The sequence below is a fragment of the Neophocaena asiaeorientalis genome, unplaced genomic scaffold (genome assembly GCF_003031525.2).
Source record: "Neophocaena asiaeorientalis asiaeorientalis breed wild unplaced genomic scaffold, Neophocaena_asiaeorientalis_V1.1 scaffold91, whole genome shotgun sequence".
In the NCBI taxonomy this organism is placed as follows: Eukaryota; Metazoa; Chordata; class Mammalia; order Artiodactyla; family Phocoenidae; genus Neophocaena; species Neophocaena asiaeorientalis.
In genome coordinates this window covers 2,352,548-2,378,182 of record NW_020173198.1, presented here as the reverse complement: position 1 = coordinate 2,378,182, position 25,635 = coordinate 2,352,548, and the positions used below count along the sequence as shown (strand labels likewise).

At 42.7% G+C, this 25,635-nt stretch overlaps 1 protein-coding gene across 3 annotated transcripts in view; it reads right to left on the bottom strand.

Moving 5' to 3' along the window:
• The window catches only part of XPO6 (exportin 6), a 106,423-nt gene extending 80,794 nt beyond the window's left edge, over positions 1–25,629 (bottom strand). Inside the window, exon 1 of one of the 3 annotated variants that reach the window (XM_024744212.1) lies at positions 25,212–25,629. In XM_024744212.1, coding sequence (XP_024599980.1) covers positions 25,212–25,214 — 3 coding nt within the window. In that variant the 5' untranslated portion in view covers positions 25,215–25,629. Of the gene's footprint in view, positions 1–24,935; positions 25,053–25,211 lie in introns of those variants that run through there. The other 2 variants (XM_024744213.1, XM_024744211.1) reach the window with 2 other exon arrangements.
• Between the last annotated feature and the right edge of the window lie 6 nt (positions 25,630–25,635).

The window sequence follows — 25,635 nt, the reverse complement described above, 5'->3', positions numbered from 1 at the left end:
GATATATATACACTACCAAATGTAAAACAGATAGTTGTGGGAAGCCACCGCATAGCACAGGGAGATCAGCTCGGTGCTTTGTGTCCACCTAGAGGGGTGGGATAGGGAGGGTGGGAAGGAGACGCAAGAGGGAGGAGATATGGGGATATATGTATATGTATAGCTGATTCACTTTGTTATACAGCAGAAACTAACACACTATTGTAAAGCAATTATACTCCAATAAAGATGTTAAAAAAAAAAAAAAGAATCCGCCTGCCAATGGAGAGGACACGGGTTCAAGCCCTGGTCCGGGAAGATCCCACGGGCCGCAGAGCAACTAAGCCCGTGCGCCGCAACTACTGAGCCTGCGCTCTAGAGCCTGAGAGCCACCACTACTGAGCCAGCGTGCTGCAACTACTGAAGCCCGCACTCCTACAGTCCATGCTCCGCAACAAGAGAAGCCCCCGCAATGAGAAGCCCAGGCACCGCAACAAAGAGTAGCCCCTGCTTGCCTCAATTACAGAAAGCCCGCGTGCAGCAACAAAGACACAACACAGCCAAAAATAAAAATAAATAACTTTTTTTAAATTTAAAAATAAAAAAAATAAAAGTTATATACAAAAGTTGCAAGGAAAAAAAATATTTTCTACTGGGCTTCCCTGGTGGCGCAGTGGTTGAGAGTCCGCCTGCCGATGCAGGGGACATGGGTTCGTGCCCCGGTCCGGGAAGATCCCACATGCCGCGAAGGGGCTGGGCCCATGAGCCATGGCCACTGAGCCTGTGCGTCCGGAGCCTGTGCTCCGCAACGGGAGAGGCCACAACAGCAAGAGGCCCGCGTACTGCAAAAAATATATACATATATATTTTCTACTGAAGGAAAGACATGGAGAGCCACACCATGTTCCGGGAAAGCAAGGCCGGGGCAGATGCACTTACCACAACTCTACGAACACATGACTGAAACTAACTACTAAAGTTATACGTGTGCCTCGAAAGGCTCCTGGCTGTCTCACCTACAGCTTAAATCTGAACAATATTTGCCCTTTGAGAGTAACTACAGACGTAACTTTGAATGATATCATCATGCAGATACTTAATATTTGATTAAAACATATACTGTGGCTGTATCTAAACATAACTCTAATTATTAAAAAGCACCTATCTGCTTTAGTCTAAAACTACTATAAAGGTGATCAACTACAAGACATTCCCACCCCTCCCACCCTCAGTATTTCTTGGGTTTGCAGAAAGTGCCCAGTCAGATTCTCCATCCCTTCCATGAACAAAAGGATCTGTTTACTGCTGAGGACCAGGAGTCAGAAGCAGGATGACTGCCAGTCATCTGGGCCAGAAAGCCCAATGGGTCCCACTATGGTAGGGAGAAAGCCAAAGCAGTATATTCTGTCCCTATGGGGACCAATTAGAGGAAACATCTTGTACACAGAGGACAGTGTGTTTTATGCTGGGAAAAACCAATCCACCTACTACTAGACAAGCTATAATAACAAGAGGCACCAATTAGCTCCGAATGGACAGGTGCACTGCTTTCAAAATTTTCCAGCAAATCTAAAGAAAACTACAGAGTCATGACAAATAACTGTCATTCCTGATTCTAGACTAGATCCTGTACTGGAGGGAAAAAATGCTATAAAGGACATACTGGGCCAACTGACAAAACTGGAATACAGATGGTAGATCAGATAAAAGTACTGAATCAATGTTAAATTAATTAAAGTTGACAACTGCACTATGGTTATGTAAGAGAATATCCCTATTAGGAAATATACTATCTAGGGGCAATGGACCATGATGTAGGCAACTTACTCTCAAACGGTTCAGAAAATATCGTGTGTGTGTATATGTATGTATGTGCATAAATATACATAGAGAGGAAGTGCAAATAATAAGAGCAATCATGGCAAAATGTTAACAATAGGTGAGTTTGGGCTAAAAGTATAAGAGTGTTCTTGGTACTACTCCTTCTTTGCAAGATTTCTGTCCAATTGGAATTTTTCCAACTAAAAAGTTTTTTAAAATCTCATCTGTTGGGGCTTCCCTGGTGGCGCAGTGGTTGAGAGTCCGCCTGCCGGTGCAGGGGACACGGGTTCGTGCCCCGGTCCGTGGAGGATCCCACATGCCGCGGAGCGGCTGGGCCTGTGAGCCGTGGCCGCTGGGCCTGCGCGTCTGGAGCCTGTGCTCCGCAACGGGAGAGGCCACAGCAGTGAGAGACCCGCGTACCAAAAAAAAAAAAAAAAAAAAAAAAAAAAAAAATCTCATCTGTTGGATTGGTACCCTCCACCTTGCTCCTCACTGCTCCAAGCTAGCTGGTCAAAGAGGAAAGAAAAAGTGACAAAAGAGTACAATAAGAAGGAAAGGATTATTTTACTCTCTCAGATGCCAGATTTATTATCTCACACTGTTTCTGAAAAAGGATAAGACATAGCCTAGACATTAAAAATTTTGCATCTGCTGGTTGGACAAGAACCACATCCCACTAAGAGCTAAAATACATATAACTTATACACTTACTTATTTATATTCTAGTCCGAAGGCTTTAATTAGACAGCCAAAGAAGCAAATGATAAAAATAGTTATTCTGCAAGAAACAGCCTAAAATAAATGTGTAATACAGCCAAGAACGGCTCTCTTCACAATCCCATCTGCTTCTCTTTCCCAGGTACATATCCCAGGAGGATGAATGTTTATATCAGCATGCCTAGTCAATTAAACTCAAAAGATACTTAGTGAGCACATTTAACACAAGGCATGCTACCAAGAATTCCTAAAAGAGGACCACAGAATCTTAAGAGAGAAATAAACAAACCCCAGAGAACAGCAAGTCCAACCTCATTTTACAGATGAGGAAAATGAAGCTCAGAGTATCTTGCCCAAAGTCAGTCAGCTATTGGTCAAGTCACTGGGCAGGGCCACCAGAGTCCTCTCCCAACGATGGCTCCTCTACCCCTTAAAGAAGCCCAGAGAAGTTCTGCTCCAAGGGCTGTGGGAACGATGAATGAGCTGGCATTACCCTGCACTTGATGAAATCAGGAAATGAATGGGTGCAAGGTTGATGGACCACCATAAAAACACGCTGCAGGGTTTCCCTGGTGGTGCAGTGGTTAAGAATCTGCCTGTCAATGCAGGGGACAAGGGTTCAAGCCCTGGTCTGGGAAGATCCCACATGCCGCGGGGCAACTTAGCCTGTGTGCCACAACTACTGAGCCTGCGCTCTAGAGCCTGCGGGCCACAACTACTGAGCCAGCATGCTGCAACTACTGAAGCCCATGCTCCTAGAACCCGTGCTCTGCAGCAAGAGAAGCCACCGCAATGAGAAGCCCGTGCACCTCAAGGAAGAGTAGCCCCAACTCGCTGCAACTAAAGAAAGCCCGCGTGCAGCAACAAAGACCGAACACAGCCAAAAATAAATAAATTTTAAAAAAATACTGCAAATCTGAATCACAATTAACACTACAGCTCAAATGTAAATAATTTCATTTCACTGCTGTTACCACCTGCACCATTTAAGAGCAAGTCTCTTGTAAACCCATACCACCTTCCTCCTGAATTACTCCCAGAATGGCCTTTTAAAGAAGTTAAAATAACATGTTTGTAATTTTGGAAAAATCTCCAGACTATATTACAGACTGTTGGAATCTGGGGGAGCATAATCATTTCCCTTCTCTCACCCTCCCTGGTTCTATCCATTGATATACAGTCTCAGGAGATCAAGTACAGGTCAAAGTCTAATGTCCTCCTCAGGACGGGTAAAGCTGCAACCCCTTTCTCGTTCTAAACTGCCCTAGCCCGCCCATGCCTAGCCACGAGGGGAAGGCGGGACACAGAGGAAGACAAGCTTCTCCTGAGAGGAAGCAAGTGAGAGGGCACAGGCACAAAGCTGGGCAGTGCTCTGATGCAGTGAGTGACCTTGCACCTAGTAGATACGGGCCTTGGTGCTGGGCTCCCCCCAGTGCCACCATCAAGAGATCAATCACTCCTGTGGGAAGAAAGAAATGCGAAGAAATGCAAAGAGGGAGACAGGGCCCAGAAGACTGTGCTCCAGTACTGCTCCCACTTGGGTACAGATGACAATCCCCTGAATGTGCACCAAAGCAGGAATGAGGGGACACAGAGAAGGTGCTTTTTACACGAGCAATGACAGAACTAACAGGCTGCATGGGAACCAATGCTACCACTGAAAGGTCCTCAGCCACAGCCTGGCAGGCAGAGAAAATACCAAGTGAGAGCCGGCCCCAGCTCCAGAATACAGCCTGCATAACTTTGGGCAAATCCTGCCAGCTCTGGGAGCATCCTTCGCACTAAATGCAATCAGGTGTGTGTACTGCATGTTGATTACAAAGCACTATGTAAATGCTGGCTAATACAGTAGCTCCTCTCTCACTACAAGTTTCTCTTAGCCCACCCTGTTTGGATTTGCTTTTATAAAGGCAAAGTCTCCTAAACTGTCATCAGCTTGTCCCTCTCAGTACACCCAGCACCACCTTAATGCTGTAATTCTTAATTTATGATCAGTCACATTACCCTAAGGCTCTCCAAGTATCACTGCCGACTGCCAAAGGGTGCTTATGTATCCCACACAACGTAAACAATGATGCCCACGAGAGCAGCTGCTGAAGGACCTTTGACGGTGCTACATTCTGCAGGAAGTGTGATGCTGCTACACAAGCAGAGATCTGCGTTCAGTAGGAAGTGACTCTTCCTGACTGGGGAGCTCTAAATGCTCCTCCCATCACCATAGATGACTACTAGTCACCAAGAAAGAAGACACCACATGCTCTGGTGAGAGCAACTCTCTCCACCAGGGACTATCCTGGGTGCTGGGTTCTGCACAGCACTATTAGTCGATGCAATTTTCTTAAGTTTTACTTTCAATAGTATGCTTGGTAATCACAACTGTGATTTTTAAAAAGCTGTAACTTTTACAATATGGAAAGCTATCGTAATATTGAAACTATTCATGATTCTCTTCCTCCACCCCACTGAAGATTCACTGGGTTAGAAAGACAGAACAATGGCAGTTCTGGGGATTTTTTTTAGGAGTGGGGGAAGTGGAGGTGGGAGGTGCACAGGAGAAAGGAAATGGATACTTAGCTCCTGTCCAACTGTCTGATCCTGCCAGGAATCCTGGCCTTGCTCACATCCCTGGATAATGAAGGGATGACTCAAGAAGCAGCCTTCTATCAGCCTCCAAACCCCAAACAACAAGCATAATTAGCTTGAGACGGGAGCATGTAACCACCCTTCCTACAGTTCCCAACTGACCCTGCTAGGACATGGGGGAAAGGAGTGGAAACAGAGGTAAAGATAAAGTGCTGCTTTTGATTCCCACCTCCCAGCTCTGCTCCTTCACTCTGGGCAACAGCCCAAAGCCAAGGACTAGAAATTCCACACCATTCCACCTGAACGTGCCCTTCCACCATACATCTGGCTGGGTACTCCCTATCCTGGGAATGCCTTAAAATGAATTGTCACAGTGTAACTGTGAGGGATGTGGACTCTGGAGTCAGCCTCAGGTCTGTATCTGACCTCTAACTTTACCACTTAACTGTGCATGACCTGGCACAAAATACTTAACGTCTCTGAGCCTCAGTTCTTCACCTGCGAAGTGGATTTACAACAGCTCCCCACCAGGTAGCTGTGAGAAGTAAATGACATAACACACAAAAACCCCTTGGCACCTTTAACCATAAATGAGCAAACTCTTTCACTATATATTTCACTGATGAGTCAGTAAGCTTTAAAAAAAGGAAGAAACCAAATAAACAAAAATCCCACATAAGTCAACTAAATGCTCAAAAAAATTCCAAGAATGCCACCGTCTTCACTTTCATTTTTATAGTGATCAACCTACCAGTGCCGCACACAAAGAATAAAAGAACAGCACCATTGTCTTCCAGGCTTCTATTTGTGTTTGGGACAACATGGGTTGGAATTAGATTCATGATTCCAGCAGCAAAAGCTGTCTGGTCTTTTTTTTAAGAAAAAAAATATTACATAGAATCCCAATACATAAAATAGACTCAATCAGAGACTGCTTAATTAATGGGGCTGAAGGAGGAGAACCCAAACGCCTATCCAGCATTTGGGATACCTCCAAGAAAGTACCACATTAAAATTCCTCAGAATTAAAGCCCTTCCAAAAAAAAAAAAAAAAAAAAAAAGCCCTTCCAGCTTTGATTCAGGTTCTACCAAGTCTGGCAAGTTTTCTTCAGGTAATAAATGGTTTATAAAAGACTGGTTTGCAAATTCTCAAGTATCTTTCAACTGCAAGCCTCTCACCACCACCCAGGGTCTTTGCCACCTGACCATCAGGGGTGATCAAGTCACCCCATCACCTGGCCCTGACCTGCCCCTTGGACGTCACCATCCCCATGCTCCCTCTTCCAGTTTCCTCAACCACCCTGTGACCCAGCCAGACCCAGCTTCTCCACATAACAGCTCCATGTCTTCACAGATGCCATTCCTGCTACCTAGGATGCACTTCTCTACCCAGAAAACTCCTACCTATGCATTAAGACTCCTTGAAAATGGCACCACCTCTGTGAAGCCTACTGAAGTTCCCCCGGCAGGGCCGGCCATTCTTTGTGTGCTTCCTAACATTACACTGAACACGGTGAACTGAAATGACCTCTTTCACTTTTCATACAACACTGGCGAGATCATAAACCAGTGCCACCACAATGGAAGACGATTTAGCAGTTATCTACAAATTTTAAATGCATAGACAACTTCACCCAGCGAATGTACTTACAGCAATTTTTGTTTTTCCTCCAAAAGTTTATGTGTGAAAGGACCTTCAAGTCAACACTGTTTGTAAAACAAAAGATTGGGAACAACCTAATTTTCCATCAAAGCAAGACTGGTTAAATAAGGTACATCCCTATCATGGAATACTATGCAACAGTGAGAACGCTCTATACACATAGGTATGTGGAACTACACCCAATACATTAAAAATTTTTAAAAGGCACGAAACAGTGTACCAGTATGTACAGTATGCTACCCATTAGTAGAGGTAGAGTAGGGAATATGAAAATACACACGCTTTTCTTTAAACTGGTAATGGTGGTTGCCTCTAGAGAAGAAAATGGGGTTCTGGGGACAGGAGAAGGGAAAGAGGCTGACTTTTCTCTGTACACTCTACTGTATCATTTAAATTTTGTACAATGTTCACTTGTTTAAAAAAGAAAACAGAAAACAACTAGAGAAAAAAGAAATTTCCTGCTAATGTGTGGGTCTCTCCAGTAGCCTGGAGTGCATAGGCAGAGACTACTTCCTAGTCATCTCTGTTCCCAGGGTCTAACTAGCACATAGCAGGCACTTAATAAACACTTGTTACAGGAATTATTTTAACTCTTTCTCTTATACTAAGTGAAGCTATAAAGTAGTTACTCAATGGTGATAACTTTAAAAACTAACATTTACTTAGCACTCAGTACATACCAGGCACTGTCCTAAGGACCTGACATCAACTCCTTTAATCCTCGTAACAATCCCATTGCACAGATGAGGGAAATGAGGCCCAGAGAGATGAAGTAACTTGTCCCAGGTCACATACTTGGTTAAGTAGCAGAGCCAGGATTCAAACCCAGGCCCCAAACCCATGCTCTTAAACATGAGGTTATACTATTTTTCAGATACCTAGGAGTGTATTAAAATTGCTAAACACTGAATGCATTCCTTACTTGAATACTTGCTGCAAAAATCTGTCCTTAACTGCTTAATCATAAGCAATGTTGAAATAAAATGAGTTAGGCCACTGCCTACTTGGAGACTGAGGTATCTCTAATCCAAGTTCTGATCACTGGCTTTGCTGATTCACAATGACCCCACCCCACTCTCATGGGTATCCGGCTCTGGGGAAATAACACACTGACTAATGAAAACAAGACATTGACTTGCCCACAGAATTTACCATGGAAGCTATACTTTGTTCCATAAATAAAATCCTCCATCTACACCAAGCATTCCATTTCAGGGGGTGCCTGATCAAACTCTGAAGGCCTTTGGAAAAACTACCTGAAAAATGAAAAACCACACAAACACACAAAACTTCCCGCACTACCAAGGACTTCCAATGAAGATGTCAAACACGAAACACACCCCGGACCCTCTCTGGTTGTCCTTGTTGTCCCCAACACCACTCTTACTCCTAAGCAAAAATTCGTACATTTCCTGAGGTATTATACATTAGATACTGTCACAAATGTATTCATTCATTTTTAGGCTGGCTATTTTGTTGCTATTGTTGTTATTTTTTGATGACACAGAGGGAAGCACCTTACCTAAAGTTCTCCAAATCATGCTGCTGTAGAGGTTAACTTCTAGACGAGTTTCCTATATAGTCCCAGCCATGGAATGCGCTGTCATTTCACTGGCTTTCACTCTCCAAGCCCATATTCTGCCTATCTTTGTCCCTATTTCAGGTGCCCTCCTCCCCCAAGGCCTGTAGCCCTCTGTTCACCAACAACAACCATAAACTAGGAATGGGACATCTTGACCAACTAAATATGCTGAATTCAAGACTGTTGCGGGGACTTCCTTGGAGGTCCAGTGGTTAAGACTTCGCCTTCCGATGCAAGGTTCAGGTTCGATCCCTGGTCGGGGAGCTAAGAACCCACATGCCTCGCAGCCAAAAAAAAAAAAAAACACCAAAAAACATAAAATAGAAGCAATATTGTAACAAATTCAATAAAGACTTTAAAAATGGTCCACATCCAAAAAAAAAATCTTTAAAAGAAAAAAAGACTGTTGCCATAGATGGACTGTCAATTTTCAAACTTTAATATTAATACATAGACTCAATTCAAATTTTATTTAATCTAATTCATCTTTTTTTCTGCTTTAAAGGATATTGAGATACCATGTATTATATGATTCCATTTATATGAAACATCCAGATTAAGCATACCTATAGAGACAGAAAGCAGATTTGTGGTTGTCAGGTGCTAGGAAGAGGCAGAAATGGGGAGTGACTGCTCCTGGGTACTGGGTTTCCTCTGGAGTGATGAATCACTCTAGAACTGAAGAGTGGGAGTAGTTGCATAACAGGGTGAATATACTTTAATGTCACTAAATTGTATACTTCAAAGTTGTCAACTTTCTGTTATGTGTATTTACAGAAACAATAAAAATCAACTTAAGACTATGGAAAAAAAAGTTAAAGGCACCATTTCTAATATATTACAGTAAGCGTAAAGGATACTTAAATAGTAACTAAAGTAAGCATAAGGGATCTGTCTCCTATAAACAAACAAAAATAAAATCTAACTTGGTAAAAACTTTTCCTACAAAAAAAGATATTAAGGAATAATGAAAAGCCATTTTTTTAATGTACTAATTTTGCAACAATTTTCTTAAGACTACCCAATGCTGATGAGTATTTATCCATAGCTAGTGGAAGAATAAACTGGTGTAACGTTTCTGGAAAATAGCTTACAACATACCTTAAAAATGTTTATACTAAATCTAAAACTATTTTAAAATAAAAGATTTATTAAAAAAAAAAAATCTTCATACCCCCTTGGGCCCTTCTGGGAATCTAGCCTAAGGCAATTTTCTGAAATACAGAAAAAGCTTTTTGCAAAAACATTAATCACATATTATTTACAATGGCAAAAAATGGAACAATCTAACTGCCAAAGAATCCATGCAATGTGATATTATAGAGCCACTGTAAATATTTATGAAGTATTTAATGATTTGGAAAACTACTTATACTATGTTAAGTGGAAAAGGCAGAAGAAAAAAGTACATTTACAGTGTGATCTCAACCATATTTAAAAAGTAAATAGAAAAAAAGACTGGAAGGAAACAAAAACGTTATTAGAGGTTGAATCAGATGGGGGTAATTTCTTGTCTATTTTATACTATCAAATAGTCTACAGAGTTCAAAACACTTTTTACAATCAGGAAAAATAAGCAAAAATAAAAAAATGGCAGAGAAGACCTTGTGATCACATCAGTACCTACTTTAACAGCCAAGCAGTACTATAAGGAAGAAGGTGCAGAAACTGAGCTAAATTACTGGAAGACTTGGCTACTGTGGTTTTGTTTTTGTTTTTGTCTTTAATAAATCCCTATGGGAGAAGAGTATACAGGAACTCCCTGTACTATTTTTGCAACTCTTCTGCAAGTCTAAAATAACTCAAAATAAGATGTTTAAATTGAATAAATAGGGACTTCCCTGGTGGTGCAGTGGATAGGACTCCACGCTCCCAATGCAGGGGGCCCAGGTTCCATCCCTGGTTGGGGAACTAGATCCCTCATGCCACAACTAAGAGCTTGCGTACCACAACTAAAGATCCCGCACGCAGCAATGAAGATCCCACATGCCGCAACAAAGACCCGACAGCCAAATAAATAAATAAATAGTTTAAAAAAATAAAATAGATAAACAACAAGGACCTACTGTAGAGCACAGGGAGCTATATTCAATATCTCGTTAAAACCTATAATGGAAAAGAATCTGAAAAGAATATATAATGTATACACATATATTCTATATATATACACATATATTATATATATATATCTGAATCACTTTGCTGTACACTTGAAGCTAACACAACATTATAAATCAACTATACTTCAATAAAAAATAAAAATTAGGGACTTTCCTGGTGGTCCAGTGGTTAAGACTCCATGCTTCCACCGCAGGGGACACACGTTTAACCCCTGGTTTCCAAGATCCCACATGCCACGCAATGTGGCCATAAAAGTTTTTAAAATAAAAATTAAATTTGTCTTTCTCTAAAAAGAGAATGCAGAATATAGAGGAATAATTTCCTAGGTAATAATAAAGCACATGGCTCCTTCCCTCAATAATTAAATAAAAACCTTTCCAGGAGTAGTTGCCTTCACAGACGTCACCTGCACTGCCTATTAGAACTCCTTATTCTTCAACATTTCAAAGCTTTCATCTTCACGACCTGACCTAAACACGCTGCGTTTTTTTACTCTTCTGTGTATACCTGTGGCTCCATCTGTCTAAAATGGCCCTTCTGCTTCCCCACCACCTCATGTCCCAAATTCTATGCCTAGGGACTTCCTACTTCTGCTTTGAAACCCAACTCATTTGCCACCTCCTTTGGGAAGCCTTCCCTGATACAACCCTCCCATCCCCAGTGTGGCCAGGCTTTTTTTTTTTCTTTAAGTACAGTTATACCTCTTACAAAGTTATTTTTCTGTACTTATTCCCCAGCATTGTAATCATTTGCTGACATGCACATCTCTTCCAGAAGTTACAAACTTCTGTAACTTCTAGTCACCCTTTTCCATGCTTACATTCGATAGCTGTAGGCCAGCTTCCAGTTATCTTGCAACTCTGTTGCAAGTGAGCTCCCAAATTCACCAATGTTTCCTCCAGCTCCTGACTTTCCCTTTCAGTAAAGAATTACAAATTACACACATTCCAGTGAATAGAATAACACCACAAGTTAAGTGTCTTTTCAACTTTCTCTAAATAATCAGCAACGTTTGCAATGGCCCAGCATTCACCTAGTATGAGGAATTGTTTTCCTTTCCTTCCACACCTAGAGTATGGTAGATCCAAGGCACCAAGTTTTTAACATTGTTCTCTAATTTGTCCATAACTCCTTTTTGCTAACTAAGAACTTTAACTTCCTCAGATCATTTCATTTGCATCACCAGTTCTATTAGTTGAATTTCTTTGCAGGATTATCTTTCATAAAGTAACGAAGATTGTCATAACCCTGAACAGTAAAGAACCCCCAGGCTGTACTGAGCTAGGAGATCAGCCGGGCCCACTCATGTGCCAGCCAAGTGAATTGCTTTAGACACCTGAAGGCATTGCAAGTCATACTTTTTTTAAATAACAAATGATTTATCAAAGGCTTTGAAGGTTACTGACAATCAAAAACACAAGTGTTACGTACCAAGGGTCTATCTACTGAGTATGCCAATAAAAGCAGTCTACTCAAAGCTCTCTTTCAATCTGTTCCCTCTTGAGGTGTAAAGGGGTATTTTCTCAAAATGTTTCCTTATATTTATTTGAGGTCTTTTCAAAAGTCTTAAAGTTTTTTCTCTTCATAAGAAGTCTCCTTTACAGATACACCAGGATATTTTTCAATGCTCCTCATAAAAGTATGTCTGTCCACAGAGCTCAGGAGACGTGGACCAGTCACCCCCACAGTAAAATGTGATGATGGCTACACAGTGCTCCTCAAGATAATGGATGTGCCTGGATCGTTAATTTGCTTGTAAAGATTGGGGAGGGAGGGAAGGGAGGAACAAAAGAAGAGAGGGAGAGAGGAAGAAAGAAAAAATAGATATTGACTTTTAAACAACACAGGTTTAACATACAATTCAAGATTTTCAAGAAACTTCAGGTTTACAGAGAGCTGCTATGACCTAAAGTCCCAGGACAAGGGCCTTCTCTTAAGCAGGTGTAAGCTCTCTCTGCCATTAGAGGAATTTCAGTAGAAAATCAGAGAAACCCTAAGCATGATCAGTAAACTCTCCTATGAAGCTACTTCATATATCTTTTTTTTTTAAACCTCTTTATTGGAGTATAATTGCTTTACAATGGTGTGTTAGTTTCTGCTTTATAACAAAGTGAATCAGTTAACTTCATATACCTTTTAACATTCTAAATTCACGCACCCAATTAACAGGACCAGCAACAAATGATTACCAGAAAAATCACTTCATTCACCAGGGTGAGCACTGCAACTTTCTGGCAATAGAAGTTCTTTCCTATGATTAAACCTGTTCTTACATCATGTTATGACAAATACATATGAAACCAAGTGGGAAGGACTAGACAACTTAATTACATGGATCATCAGACAAAAGGTCTGATGGTTCAGAAAACTATTAGATTACAGCCCCCTCACCAAGACAATCTTTTTATTCAAGTCCACAATACTAGTACACAAGAAATGATAGTGTTCTTAACCTGACTAAAATTACTGGCATAAGATTAATCAACCAAATGTGCAAGCTATTCCAAACCTAATTTTATCAACATTCTAAAACTATTCAGCCAAATTACATTAAAAATAAAATGTTGGCTGACGCAACAGAAAAATGTATAGAGGTCAGGAATGGTCAAGTGACATAGGAAAAAATACACATGGAAATAAAACATCAAAAGATGTTCCACTTCACTCATAACTAAAGGACTGCACATGTTATTCCTGAAGTGCCATTTTCATCTTTCACATTAAAAAGTTTTATTGGTGTCAGCCAGAAGGTGGGGAAGCAGGAACTATCCCACTAGTGAGAATATAAACTGATACAATCTTTTTGTAGAAAAAGCACTAAATACCAGAATTTTTAAATGTACTTTTTGCCCCACAACTCCCCTTCTGGAAACTTATCCTACAATCGCACAAAATGGACAAAGAGAAATTTGATGCGTTTACTGTAGTACTGATGCAGCACACACTAGAGATCCAAAATATCCAACATTAGGGAACTAGGTAAAAACATCAAGGCAGGCATACCATGTTCTAGGGCAAAATGAGAAAAGAATGATCCACACTTAAAGATATCCTAATTGAGTTACTGAGCTTCAGCAAGACAGAGTTCTCCTAGCAATCATGCAAAAAAGGCAAGTTCTCTCTCACTGAGGTAAAGGGAGAATGAATTAGGCTAACCAGGCTTTTCCACACAACAACCTTCAATGGAAGAAAACAATGGAGAAATATCCACAGAATTCTAAGGAAAAGAATGTATGACCCATTAGTATTATACCCAGCCAAGTTACCATTTATGGATAAGGATGACAGACATTTTCAAAACAAATAATTCAGGGAACAGAGCAACCATGAACTCTATTGGAAAAAAAGTATACACACACACACACACACACACACACACACACACACACACACGTATCAACTAATCAATGTTAAATGGCGAAGTGGTTGAGAATCCGCCTGCCAATCCAGGGGACAACGGTTTGATCCCTGGTCCAGGAAGATCCCACATGCGGCAGAGCAACTAAGCCCGTGCGTCACAACTACTGAGCCTGTGCTCTAGAGCCCGCAAGCCACAGCTACTGAGCCCACATGCTGCAACTACTAAAGCCCGCGCACCTAGAGCCCGTGCTCTACAACAAGAGAAGCCACCTCAATGAGAAGCCCGTGCACCTCAACAAAGAGTAGCCCCCGCTCACCGCAACTAGAGAAAGCCCGTGCACAGCAACAAAGACCCAACACCGCCAAAAATAAATAAAATAAATAAATGTTTAAAATAAATAAATAATAAAATAAAATTAATAAATTCAAGTAGACGGAGAGACCTCAAGAGCACTGTGCTCAGTGAAAAAAATCAATGTCTAAAGGTTACGGCCTGCAGATTACATTTACACCACTCTCAAAATGACAAAACTGTAGAGATGGAGAACAGATTAGTGGTTGCTAGGAGAGAGGGAGGAGGGCTACAAATACAGAGAGTATTAGGAAAAATATACTCAGGCATGAGTTAGATCTTCAGCGGTGATGGGACAGCTCTGTACCTTGACTGTGGTGGAAGTTACATGAATCAATACATGGAATAAACTGCAGAGAGCCATACACACACATGAATGCAGGTCAAAAAATGGTGAAAACCGAATAAGTTTAGTAGTCTAGTCAACAAATGCCCTGTACTAATGTCAATTTCCTGGTTTTGATGTTGCACACAGCTATGTAAGGTGTCACCGTTGGGGGAATCTGGGTGAAGGGTACAACAGGAATCCTTGCACTCATTTTGCAACTTCCTGTAAGTATATAAATATTTCAGAAAGTATTTTTTTAATACAAAGAATAGTAAATTGATTTTTATTTTAAAACTAGCATGACCCAAAAAAATCAGCATCACCACTTTTTTAATAAAAGTACTTATTTTAGATATCTAACCTCCTTATCTTATAGACAAATAGATAGAAACAAAGACATATATATGGATTGTTAATCATAGTTCAGGGTAGGAGGATTTAGGGGATTTCTTTTTTTGCCATGTTCTTTGTATTGATACCTTTTGATACTGCTTGATTTTTAATGAGCATACATAATTTTTATAAAAATTATCCAACTGTTAATCTAAAAAAACCCTGATCTATCCCAGGTCTGATTATTAGCCAATTTAAAAACTAATGACTTCCCCCACAACTGCATTTAACTCATAAAATACCTTTACCTTTTCAAGGAGTCTGAGATCAGAGATATTTTTCATTATAACCTTCATATAAAACAGCAGCAGACTGCTCTGATGTAAATTAACTACTGTGTATGCTAAGCCTAATGGGCTTAACTGAACTGAAATACATAAAGAAGCCAAGCAACCTTCCTCTCTGTTGTCCTGTAACGTGGTCCAGCTACCACTTTGCCCTCGAGTCACATTTTTTCTATTCTATCACATTAGAGCATATGCAGAAATATCTATTTTCTCGTTTGTTATCAGTGAACTTTTACCATCTTGCCCTTTCCATTACCAGGTGTAAATTATGCAGCTTTTAAGGTTAGATGACTAAATGTACTGTTTTTCCTGGGACAATATACCCAGTTGGGCTACATTTCAAGTAACGTTTGTCATCAGCAAACTTTTACCATCTTGCCCTTTCTGTTATGAAAGGTAAATTATGCAAGTTTTAAGGCTAGATGGCTAGATGTACTGTTTTTCCTGGGACAATATACTCACTTGGGTTACATCTGAAGTAAATATACCTATGTAAATGTGCATAGGCTTAAAAAGAAATCTAGTGCTACAGAAAAAACATGGGCTGTGCATTTAGAATCTTGGGTCAGCATCCCATCTCCATCAACTTGCTATGTAACTTTAAACAAGCTACTTATATTACCCTCCCTGAGCCTCGGGGTCCTCATCTTCCTCAACTGTAAAATAGGAACAGACAGTAATACCTACCTTGCAGGGTGGCTGTAAGATGAAATGAGGTACTGTCTGTAGTATACACGAGGGCCCCTAAACAACGGCTAACACAGAGTGTTGAAACACTCACAGACCTTTTTTCTCCCTCTGAGCCCCAGCTTCCTTCCCTTCCCATTAGCCTCTTTCACCTCCCTCACTTCTCTCTGCCTTGTGGGTTTCCTCAGGTACATCCACAGCTCTCACCTCACCCCACCCCTACTCCCATTGTTCCCCAGCAGTCCTCCCAGAAGCAATCAGTTTTTGGAGCCTCACAGGAAGTGTACCATCTGCACAGCATTTGTTCTAACAATTCCTCTTGCTTACCTGCTCCCCACCTCCACCTGCCCACGGCAAAAATGCTGCTATCTGAGCTTGCTGGCTGCATGGCTTTTGGAAAAACAGGGTTTTTCTATATTCATACTCTATTTCAAGCTTACTATACTCTCTAAATGCTGCTACTATCATTTACTAACCTCAAGGGCCTACCTTGACCTTCTTGGATTTGTTTTCACACCTCTTTTTGAGGGGGGGGGCGCATCACACAGCTTGTGGGATCTTAGTTCCCTGACCAGGGATCGAACCCAGGTCCTTGGCAGCAAACGCAGCGTCCTAACCACTGGACCACCAGGGAATTCCCATCACACCTGACCCTTTCAATTACCTAAATATCTGTTGAATGCTTACGGGGCACTGGAAATGTAAAGACGACTGAGATTCATTCTGATATGGGCTCATAAAGAGAAAGAACTAATCCTCTCCACTCCCAGGCTTGGAGGGGGAGGAAAGGAAAGGAAGCCAAGGAAAGGATGGAGGAGGTTCACATTTTGCTCTTCAAACTTCTGAGTTATTTGACACTTACTACAAGAATGTAGCCTTGTAATTCTTATATAATAAAAACAAATAAATCAAAATAATAAAAGCAAAAAAAAAAAGAACACCTAACTATAATCAAAGATAAGAAATGTTAAACTAGTGGCTGGAAAGCCTCAAAGAGGTCACGTTCATGGTAGGTAAGGTCTCAAAAAGAAGAAAAGGACATTCAAGCAGATGGAACAGCACTGAACAAAGGCAGAGACGTACGAAAGCGTACTCGGTGTTCTGGGAATGACAAGTGGCTTGCTGTGGCTAGAGAACAAGATATAATTTGAGAAGTCTTGAAATTATATATCAAATGAATCACTTTAAGCATTTAATAAATCATCTTCTCCTAACTGAGAGGAGTAAAAGAGAAATTGTGAAAATCCAGGACCCATGTGCTTTCCACTACTCTGCCGTGATAAAAACTTGGTCTCTGACAACACTGGGGACCCTCTGCTCAAAATAATTTGGGGTCAAGCGACATGACCACATCTGAGTTCCATGTGGTAGCTCTGGCAGGAATACAGAAAGAAGATGGACTGGTGGAGGAAGAACCTGGAAGCTGTCAAGACACCACCCATGAAAGCAAGAGATGACAATGGCCTGACCAAAATGGAGGGAATGGAGGGAAAGGCCGAGGTCAGGACACAAATAAGTTAGCTGCAGCATCAACAGGCCTACAAGTCGAGGACTGATGGCAAAAAGGACGTTAAATATGACTCAGGTTTATCACTTGAGTGTCCAGTGAATAAGATCATTAAGAGAACTAGGGCATGGGTGAGGAGGCGCTAACCTAAGGGGAAGATGACGGATTTGGTTTAGTCATGTTTAATTTGATGTCTACAGGACACTCCGGTGGATATCCAAGGCTGGAGAGGGTGGTTGAGTTCTCAGTGGTACACAGGCCATAGCTGAAGCCATAAGAAAGAAGATCAAGGGAGACTGAACCAAGAGTTATATCATGCAAGCCAAGGGAACCAAGAAAAAGTGTTTCAGGGGAGAGAAAAAGGGACCAGTGTTTGCCAACAGCCAAAAGATGGCATAAGGACTGAAAAGAGGCTATTTATGCATTCATTGTACTACGCCAACTTATGTAAGGAACTTGAGCATCCATAGATTTTGGTATATGCAGGGGCTCCTGGAACCAAGCCCCCGTGGATACCAACGGATGACTATATATACTGGAGTCAGCACACAGTGGTCATTGGTGATCTTGAAAAGTAGTGAAGACAAACAATCAGTCTGCAGTGGGTTGCACAACAAACCACTGGTGGAGAGGAAAAGGGAGGATGAAAAAGAAGCAGAAAGTAACAGCTACACATTCAGGAATTCCCTCCCTCTTCACCCCAGCTGGTGCAGTCACGTCTCCCTTGACTTGGACACATATGTCAACAATCCAACTACCTAAAAGTTGTCAAGATCCTTGTCCTGCGCAATGCCAATTACCTTCATCTCAACACAGCAGCATCTGCCTCCCTACCTACAGAGCCAAATCCCTTATTTTATCGGCACATGGACTGTCTCCTGTCATCTCCCTGTCAGTTTCTTTACCTGTCATCTCTTCCATTCCTACCAAATCCAACCACCAATTAATTAAAATTTCCTACTATTCCCAATCACCAGTTCAGAGGCTTCCAAAATCAGCTTGAGCTCCTCCCTTTTCTTCAGCCCTTGAATCTGGAATCAGTCAGTTTTAAGTGATGACTCTCTTGGTCAAGTCTTCCTCTCCACTCCTAACTCCAAATCCAAGAACAGGCCTTTATCACATCCACACAGGCATGGTGTCCTATCTGTTTTCCCACACCAATCTAACCTACACACAGTAGATAGATTAATGTTCCTTTAAGATAAAATCAGCCAAAAAACAAAGCCAAACTCCCTTGAGTAGTACCGGAGGCCCTTCATAACCCAGCCCTTAACTGCTTTTATAAGCTTTCTCCCCAACCACTTCTTCACAAAAATCTCCACCATTGCCAAACCAGTCTATTATAGATCCTTTCATAACACTACACATTTAGTTACACCCTTCTCTTCTGAAATACCCACTCTGTGCAAGTTCTATGTACTCCCTTTCTCTAAAGGTCTTGAACACCCAAGACCTCCACAGCATTCCTAACTACAATGTAACTGTCTACTATGCCAGCAATTGTTCTAGACTCTCGGGATACATCAGTGAACAGAGCAAAGCTTTAGGGAGTTACTATTTTAGCACAAAGAGATAACAAAAAATAGATTTCATAAATAACATTAACCGCGTAAAATGTTTAAAAGTGTAAATGCTACAAAAAGTAAAGCAGGATGTGAAGGACTGGGAGTTCTGAGATGGGGTTACAATTTTAAATAGGGTGGTAAGGACTGGCCTCACCGGGAAGATGCCTCTTGCGAAGGCCTCAAGGAGGTCACTCTAGTCATATAGACATCTAGAGGAAAGTGCAGTCCAAGCAGAGGCAACAGCCAGGCCAAAGCCCGGAGGCAGGCACACACCTGGAGCATCTGAAGGACAGCAAGGAGGCCAGAGTAGCTGAACAGAGTGAGCCAAGGGGAGAGTAGCAGGAGATGGGTTCAGAGTGTAACCATGGGCCAGAATATGGAGGGCACAGTAGGCCACGGAGGCGCACGTGGGCCACTGTGGCCTTCGCTCTAAGTGAGATGAGGAGCCATGGGAACAAAAAAAGACATGATCTGCCTTAGACTTTTCAAAGGATCACTGAGGCTACTGTGTTAAAACAGTCTATCATGGGACAAGGTCAGAAGCTAGGAGAACAGTTAGGAGGCAACTGCAGTAATTCAAGCAAGAGATGATGAAGGCCTAAACTAGAGAGACAGCAGTGGAGGGAACAAGAAGTGATAAAATTCTGGCTACATTTCGAAGGTAGAAAACAATCAGCCTTCCTGATACGGACCAGATGTGGGATATGAGAGAAAGAAAGGTCAAGGATGACTCCAAGTTTTTGCCACAAGCAACTAGAAGGATGGAGCTGCCCCCAACTGAGAAAGAGAAGACTGTGGGTAGAAAAGAATTAAGGGGAAAGTCGGGAGTTGGGCTTTAGACAGGTTACATTTGACATGCCTGACAAACAAGCTTGCATGGCAAGTAGGCATCTGGATACATGAGAACTGCGGCTCAGGAGGGAGGTCTGGCCTGGGAGCTAACTAGGTCTGTGGCCTAGAGCACTCCAGCTGTTCAAAGATCAGTGCGATGAGGAAGAAATATCCAGTAAGATGGCGGAAAACCAAAAGCACATTTTAGTGTCCTGGAGGCCAGGTGAAGAAAGACTTTAACAGAAGGGGGAGTATTCAACATGTCCAATGCTATGGGCAGACTGACTAAGATGAGAACTAACCCCTGCGTTCAACAGCAGCGGGGTGGGACCTTGACAAGTGAGCTTGGGAGAGAATGGAAGGTGAGGAATCAAAGACCACTCCTTCCTGGAGTTCTGTTGCACAGAGGAACAAGGAAATGGGGCAGCAGCTGGCCAGGAAAGTAGGAATAAAGGTATTCACGATGAGAAAAAGTAGCATGTTTGTGTACTGTGCGTATAAATGCACATAAAGCCCTACAAAGTCCTAAGTACTCATAACCCTTCAAGACTCAAATATTCCTCCTGGGAAATCTTCCCTGTTCCCTGTCCTCAGGAATGCCACCTTTGTATCAATGCATTCTTCTACTATGGTCACCCTTAACACAGCCTCTCATAATTACCAGAATATATGTCCCATTTCCTCATTAAACTGACCTCTAGAGGGCAGGGACAATACTATCCCTCCTGGGGTGAAAGTGTAACAGTTGAGAGCACTGACTCTTGAGCCAGACTGCCTGGCTCTGAATGCCAGTTCTGCCACTTGGTTGTAGTGTGAGCTTGAGAAGCTGCCTAACCATTCTGGGCCTTGAATGTTCTCATCTATAAAATGGGAAATAAGAACTTCCCTGGTGGCGCAGTGGTTAAGAATCCGCCTGCCAATGCAGGGGACACGGGTTCGAGCCCTGGTTCGGGAAGATCCCACATGCCGCGGAGCAACTAAGCCTGTGCACCACAACTACGGAGCCTGAGCTCTAGAGCCCGAGTGCCACAACTACTGAAGCCCACGCACCTAGAGCCCGTGCTCTGCAACAAGAGAAGCCACCACAATGAGAAGCCCGAGCACAGCAAGGAAGAGTAGCCCCCGCTCGCCGCAACCAGAGAAAGACCAAGTGCAGCTATGATGGCCCAATGCAGCCAAAGATAAAGAAAAAAAAAAAAAGAAAAGAAAAGAAAATGGAAAATAACAATAGCCTCTGCCTCCTGGAATTGTTTGAAAGAGTAAATGAGTTAACATACGTAAACTCGTTAGCCTGGCACATGCTAAGCCCTATAAATACAGACTCTTTAACATATTATATTCACAGTACCTGGGATTTTAAACTTGATGAGGGAAGTCAATAAACAAATGAATAAACTGAGGTACTCAAAAGCTCTGGCCTACCATACAGAATTACTTCTCTGTACCACATTAATAGTGCTTTTGGGGTCTGCTTAGCAGGTAATTTTATCATTTGAACCATGTCATCTACTAATTTTTTCACAAGCTGTTCAAGTCATTTCTGGATATTTACTTGTCTCCCAGACAACCTCTAATGCCGTGACTGCCACAGAGCCCCTCTGAGAACCGCTGAACCTTTCCCTGCCATCTCCCTCCACCGCCACAGCTTCTTCACGCCTCCCGCCCCGGTGCACAATGCAACACAGTTGCTGAACTAACAGAAGACACACCAGCTGAGTGGCCAAATTTAAGGTCTGATTTTCCCTCCATTACAGGGACCATTCATGGAACATGACAGTCAAAAATAAGAAGGTAGGGCTTCCCTGGTGGCTCCATGGTTAAGAATCTGCCTGCCAATGCAGGGGACACGGGTCTGAGCCCTGGTCCAGGAAGATCCCAACATATCGCGGAGCAACTAAGCCCATGCGCCACAACTACTGAGGCCCGCGCACCTAGAGCCCGTGCTCCCCAACAAGAGAAGCCACGGCAATGAGAAGCCCGCACACTGCAAAGAAGAGTTGCCCCTGCTCACCGCAACTAGAGAAAGCCCACGCGCAGCAACGAAGACCCAACACAGCCAAAAATAAAATAACTAAAAAGAAAAATGAGAAGGCAGACTTCACTGCTGGTCCAGTGGTTAAGACTCAGCACTTCCACTGCAGGGGGCACAGGTTCGATCCCTGGTGGGGAACTAAGAGCCCACGTGCCTCGTGGCACAGCCAAACATAATAAAAATACAGAGTTCAAAAATGAGAAGACTTTGTAAGCAAAGCAATCTTCTAAGCAACTAAAAAAGAAAAAAATGCTAATTTAAGTAAGGGTTCAATTTTGCACAAAATTTCCATAATAAGCAAAGCTCTTTTGATATTAAGTAACAACTTTTCAGAGAAGTAGTGGGAACCTCTAAGATGTTACATCACTTGAGAACTCATGGGAACTCAACCCAAAATGATGATTTAATCCAATGTAGTTAGAGTTTAACTGTTCTAGGAATTCTGTACTGCAACTACAAATTTTTTTTAACTAGCTCTAAACTTGCAGGTCAAAATCCCTCCTCCTAGAGGGACAGTTTAAAGGAAATTCCCATGCTCCCCAGCCCTCATCACTATCTCAGAACCAAATAAAATATAGTTGGATAACATTCCCAACCAACTTCCACATGAGGAAGCACCTGTACCTCAAGGAGCACAGGCTTTGGAGAAGAGCACCTTGGACCCAAATGCCAGCTCCACCACTTGTTAGACAGGTATCCTACACCAGGTCTGTTCATCTCCTCCTCTGGTAGTAATGGCAATAAGGTAACCAACCTACCAGTGTTGGTGTGCTTAACTGATACTGAGTGACTGAAAGAAAAACCAAATAAATGAAAAACAGCTAGCTTAGTATAGATACTTAATAAATGGTAGTTCTATCATATTACACCATTTTCATCTTAATAGAGAGTTGAAGTTTTAAAAAGAAGATATTACAAAGGCCCATACTTACTTGCCAACTCTTTAAACTCTTTTTAAAGTAAAAATGTTAAGTCAGTAAGAAATGGAAAAAAGTTCCTGGAATAAAGAACTGTGATCCCAGGCAAAAGACCCTCCTCTGGGAAGACACAAACCAGGCAATGGCTTCCTTGCAACCAGGGACAAGGCCTGCCCCATCCACACCCCTGAACCTGGGACACCTATAGGAGATGAACCCCTGGTGTCAGTACTGCAAAAAGGATGTAATTTGACAGTCCTATTCACCTTAATCCGCTGTGGTCACCCACTGTATGCTAAAATAAGTGAGGGGTGGGTTATAGAAAACTTGACTCAAAACTTACCTCAGAAAAAATTGTAAATGGCAATCATGAAGTCAACTACTACTACTTTACAATTAACTGCTCAAAGGTGGTCATTTTCATAACACTCTCCTGACTGCCAATTAAAATGGAACCCGAATACAAGAGTGCTTGGCCAGCTTAAATCAATAAACAATAAAATTCTGTCCAAAGGTTCTAAGGCAATGTTGTCAGCTACCTGAGGGGAGGTACGTGTCTATCTTGTTTAGCTGACATTCGCTAGAGCCTCGAATATAGTGGCTACTTAAAATTCATTAAAAGATTTGTACATCCATGTTCACAGGAGCATTACTCACAACAGCCAAAAGGTGGAAGTAATCCAAGTGTCCATCAACAGATGATCGGATAAACAAAATGCGGTCTACACACACAATGGAATATTATTCAGTCTTAAAAAGGAAGGAAATCCTGACAGATGCTACAACACGGATGAACCTCGCAGACATTATGCTAAGTGAAATAAGCCAGTCACAAAAAGACAAAAACTGTACAGTTCCATTTATATGAGGGACCTAGAGTAGTTAAATTCATAGAGACAGGAAGTAGAATAGTGGTCACCAGGGGACAGGGAAGGGAATGAGAGTTACTGTTGAATGGGTACAGTTTTCAGTTTTACAAGATGAAAACAGTTCTGGGGATGGACGCACACAATGTGAATGTACTTAATGCTACTGAACTATACACTTAAAAATGGTTAAAATGGTAAATATTATGTTACGTATATTTTACCACTATTAAAAAAAATTCATTGAAAGAATCAATGAAGGATTACTGAATACTACTTTCATCGTTCACTAAATATTAGACCTCATACCTTTAGATTATTCATTAGAAAATTCCTGTCTCCACATTTTATAGCTGAGGAAACTGGGACTCAGAGCGCTTAACTGATCTGCCACTATCCTACATACAGTATCTAATACACGGTGCTGCTTGGCATTAATGGTGCATTTTATGTGACTGGTTGTAAGCCCCACAAAGGCAACGGCTGTGCCTTAGGTCTTCTTTCTCCGCCCAGAACCTAACACATAACCCACAGGCCCCTTGAAACTTCTGAAAACCCCACTGGCCTGAACAGTTATATTACAGATGTAATCCCCCCCTGCATCCCCTTCTCTACTAGACCACTAGTGTGGAAAACGTAAAATGGGCAACCTTAAGAACACTTCTGTAACTGGAAGTGGTCAAACACAGGCCAGGCAACCACCCCAGTGGGCTTACTATGTACCAAAAGCTGGGGCAGATAAAAGTTCAGACAATTTCATCTTTGAGAGAACTGAGTCTACTGCAATAGACAATTACAATAACAATAAGACAAATGCTTAAAAACAAATGTGACTGCACAAACCTAAGGAAGTACTGACAGTGCCTTTGGGTCTGGAAAATGTGGAATGTTCCAAAGTGGCTTCTGAACTAGATCTAGAAAGATGAAGAGTTCTCCAGGCACTACCAGGGAAAAGGCCAGAGCATGTAGCAGAAAGAAAGGCAGAACGGGTGTCAAAAGAATAGGCCAATTCCTGACTTTGATTCCTAGTTCCTATGATCTAGGTAAGTGACCTCTGAAAACCACAAACCCTCTCAGCTGCCCCGTATATAAACCTACAGCAAGACCCCCTCCAGCTCTGTGAAGCGTGTTCTATCAAATAGGAGCTCTGAAATCAAGACTGCCTGGGTTCAAATCTTGCCACTGTTACTTAAGAGTGACCTTGAGCTGGGTAATTAGCTGCTCTGTGCCTCAGTGTCCCCACTTCAGAACACAGGGCTGGTGTGCTAATTAAATAACACATGTCAATCACTTTAGCACAGCGCCTGGCACATAGTAAGCACTCAATAAATAAATGATAGCTACCATCATGATGAGCTGCTACAATGCAAGAGAGGCAAACACCAGATGCAAGGGTTGTGTCCGCTCGGCGTCCAGGTCCCTCCCAGTTCTGAGCGATCCCGAGGGGGAGGGGGGATGGGAGCTCAGAGCCCGGCTGCAAACCCTGCACGCATGTGTCACTGTCGGGCTCGGCACGCGCCTCTCCCCGCCCCGGGGAGAAGCGATGGCTCAGCAGTCCCAGGCCCGCTCCCACCGCTCAGACCCGGCACCCGGGAGAGAAGGGGCTCCGACCCCACTTACCATGCTGGCTGGGGGAGAGGGCGGCTCAGGTGAGCTAGCTCTCGGGCTTCGGACACGTCCCGCTCGCACAGTTCAGGTCATGGTCCCGGCAGGCTCGGGAAGTCCCCCACCCATGCAAAGACAACCGCCTCCCCACCCGGGCCCCGCGGGGACCCTCTACAAAGAGCGCGGCCCCCTGGCCCGCCTCATCGGGGACCCCCGGAACAATTCATCCAGACCCACCCGCCCCTCCGCAAGGAAACTGAAAAAGCAGGAAATGGGGCTCGGAGGCCGGCGAGGAGAGCAGCGGCTCGGGGCCCCCCGCCCGGGCCCGACCCCCAGTGGGAGGCTCCGGGCCCAGGCAGGGGCTCCCCGGCCCCCGCGTTCAGAAGGGGCGGTGGGCCCGACCCCGAGGCTGAAGGGGCAGAGGCTGAAGGGGCCTCGG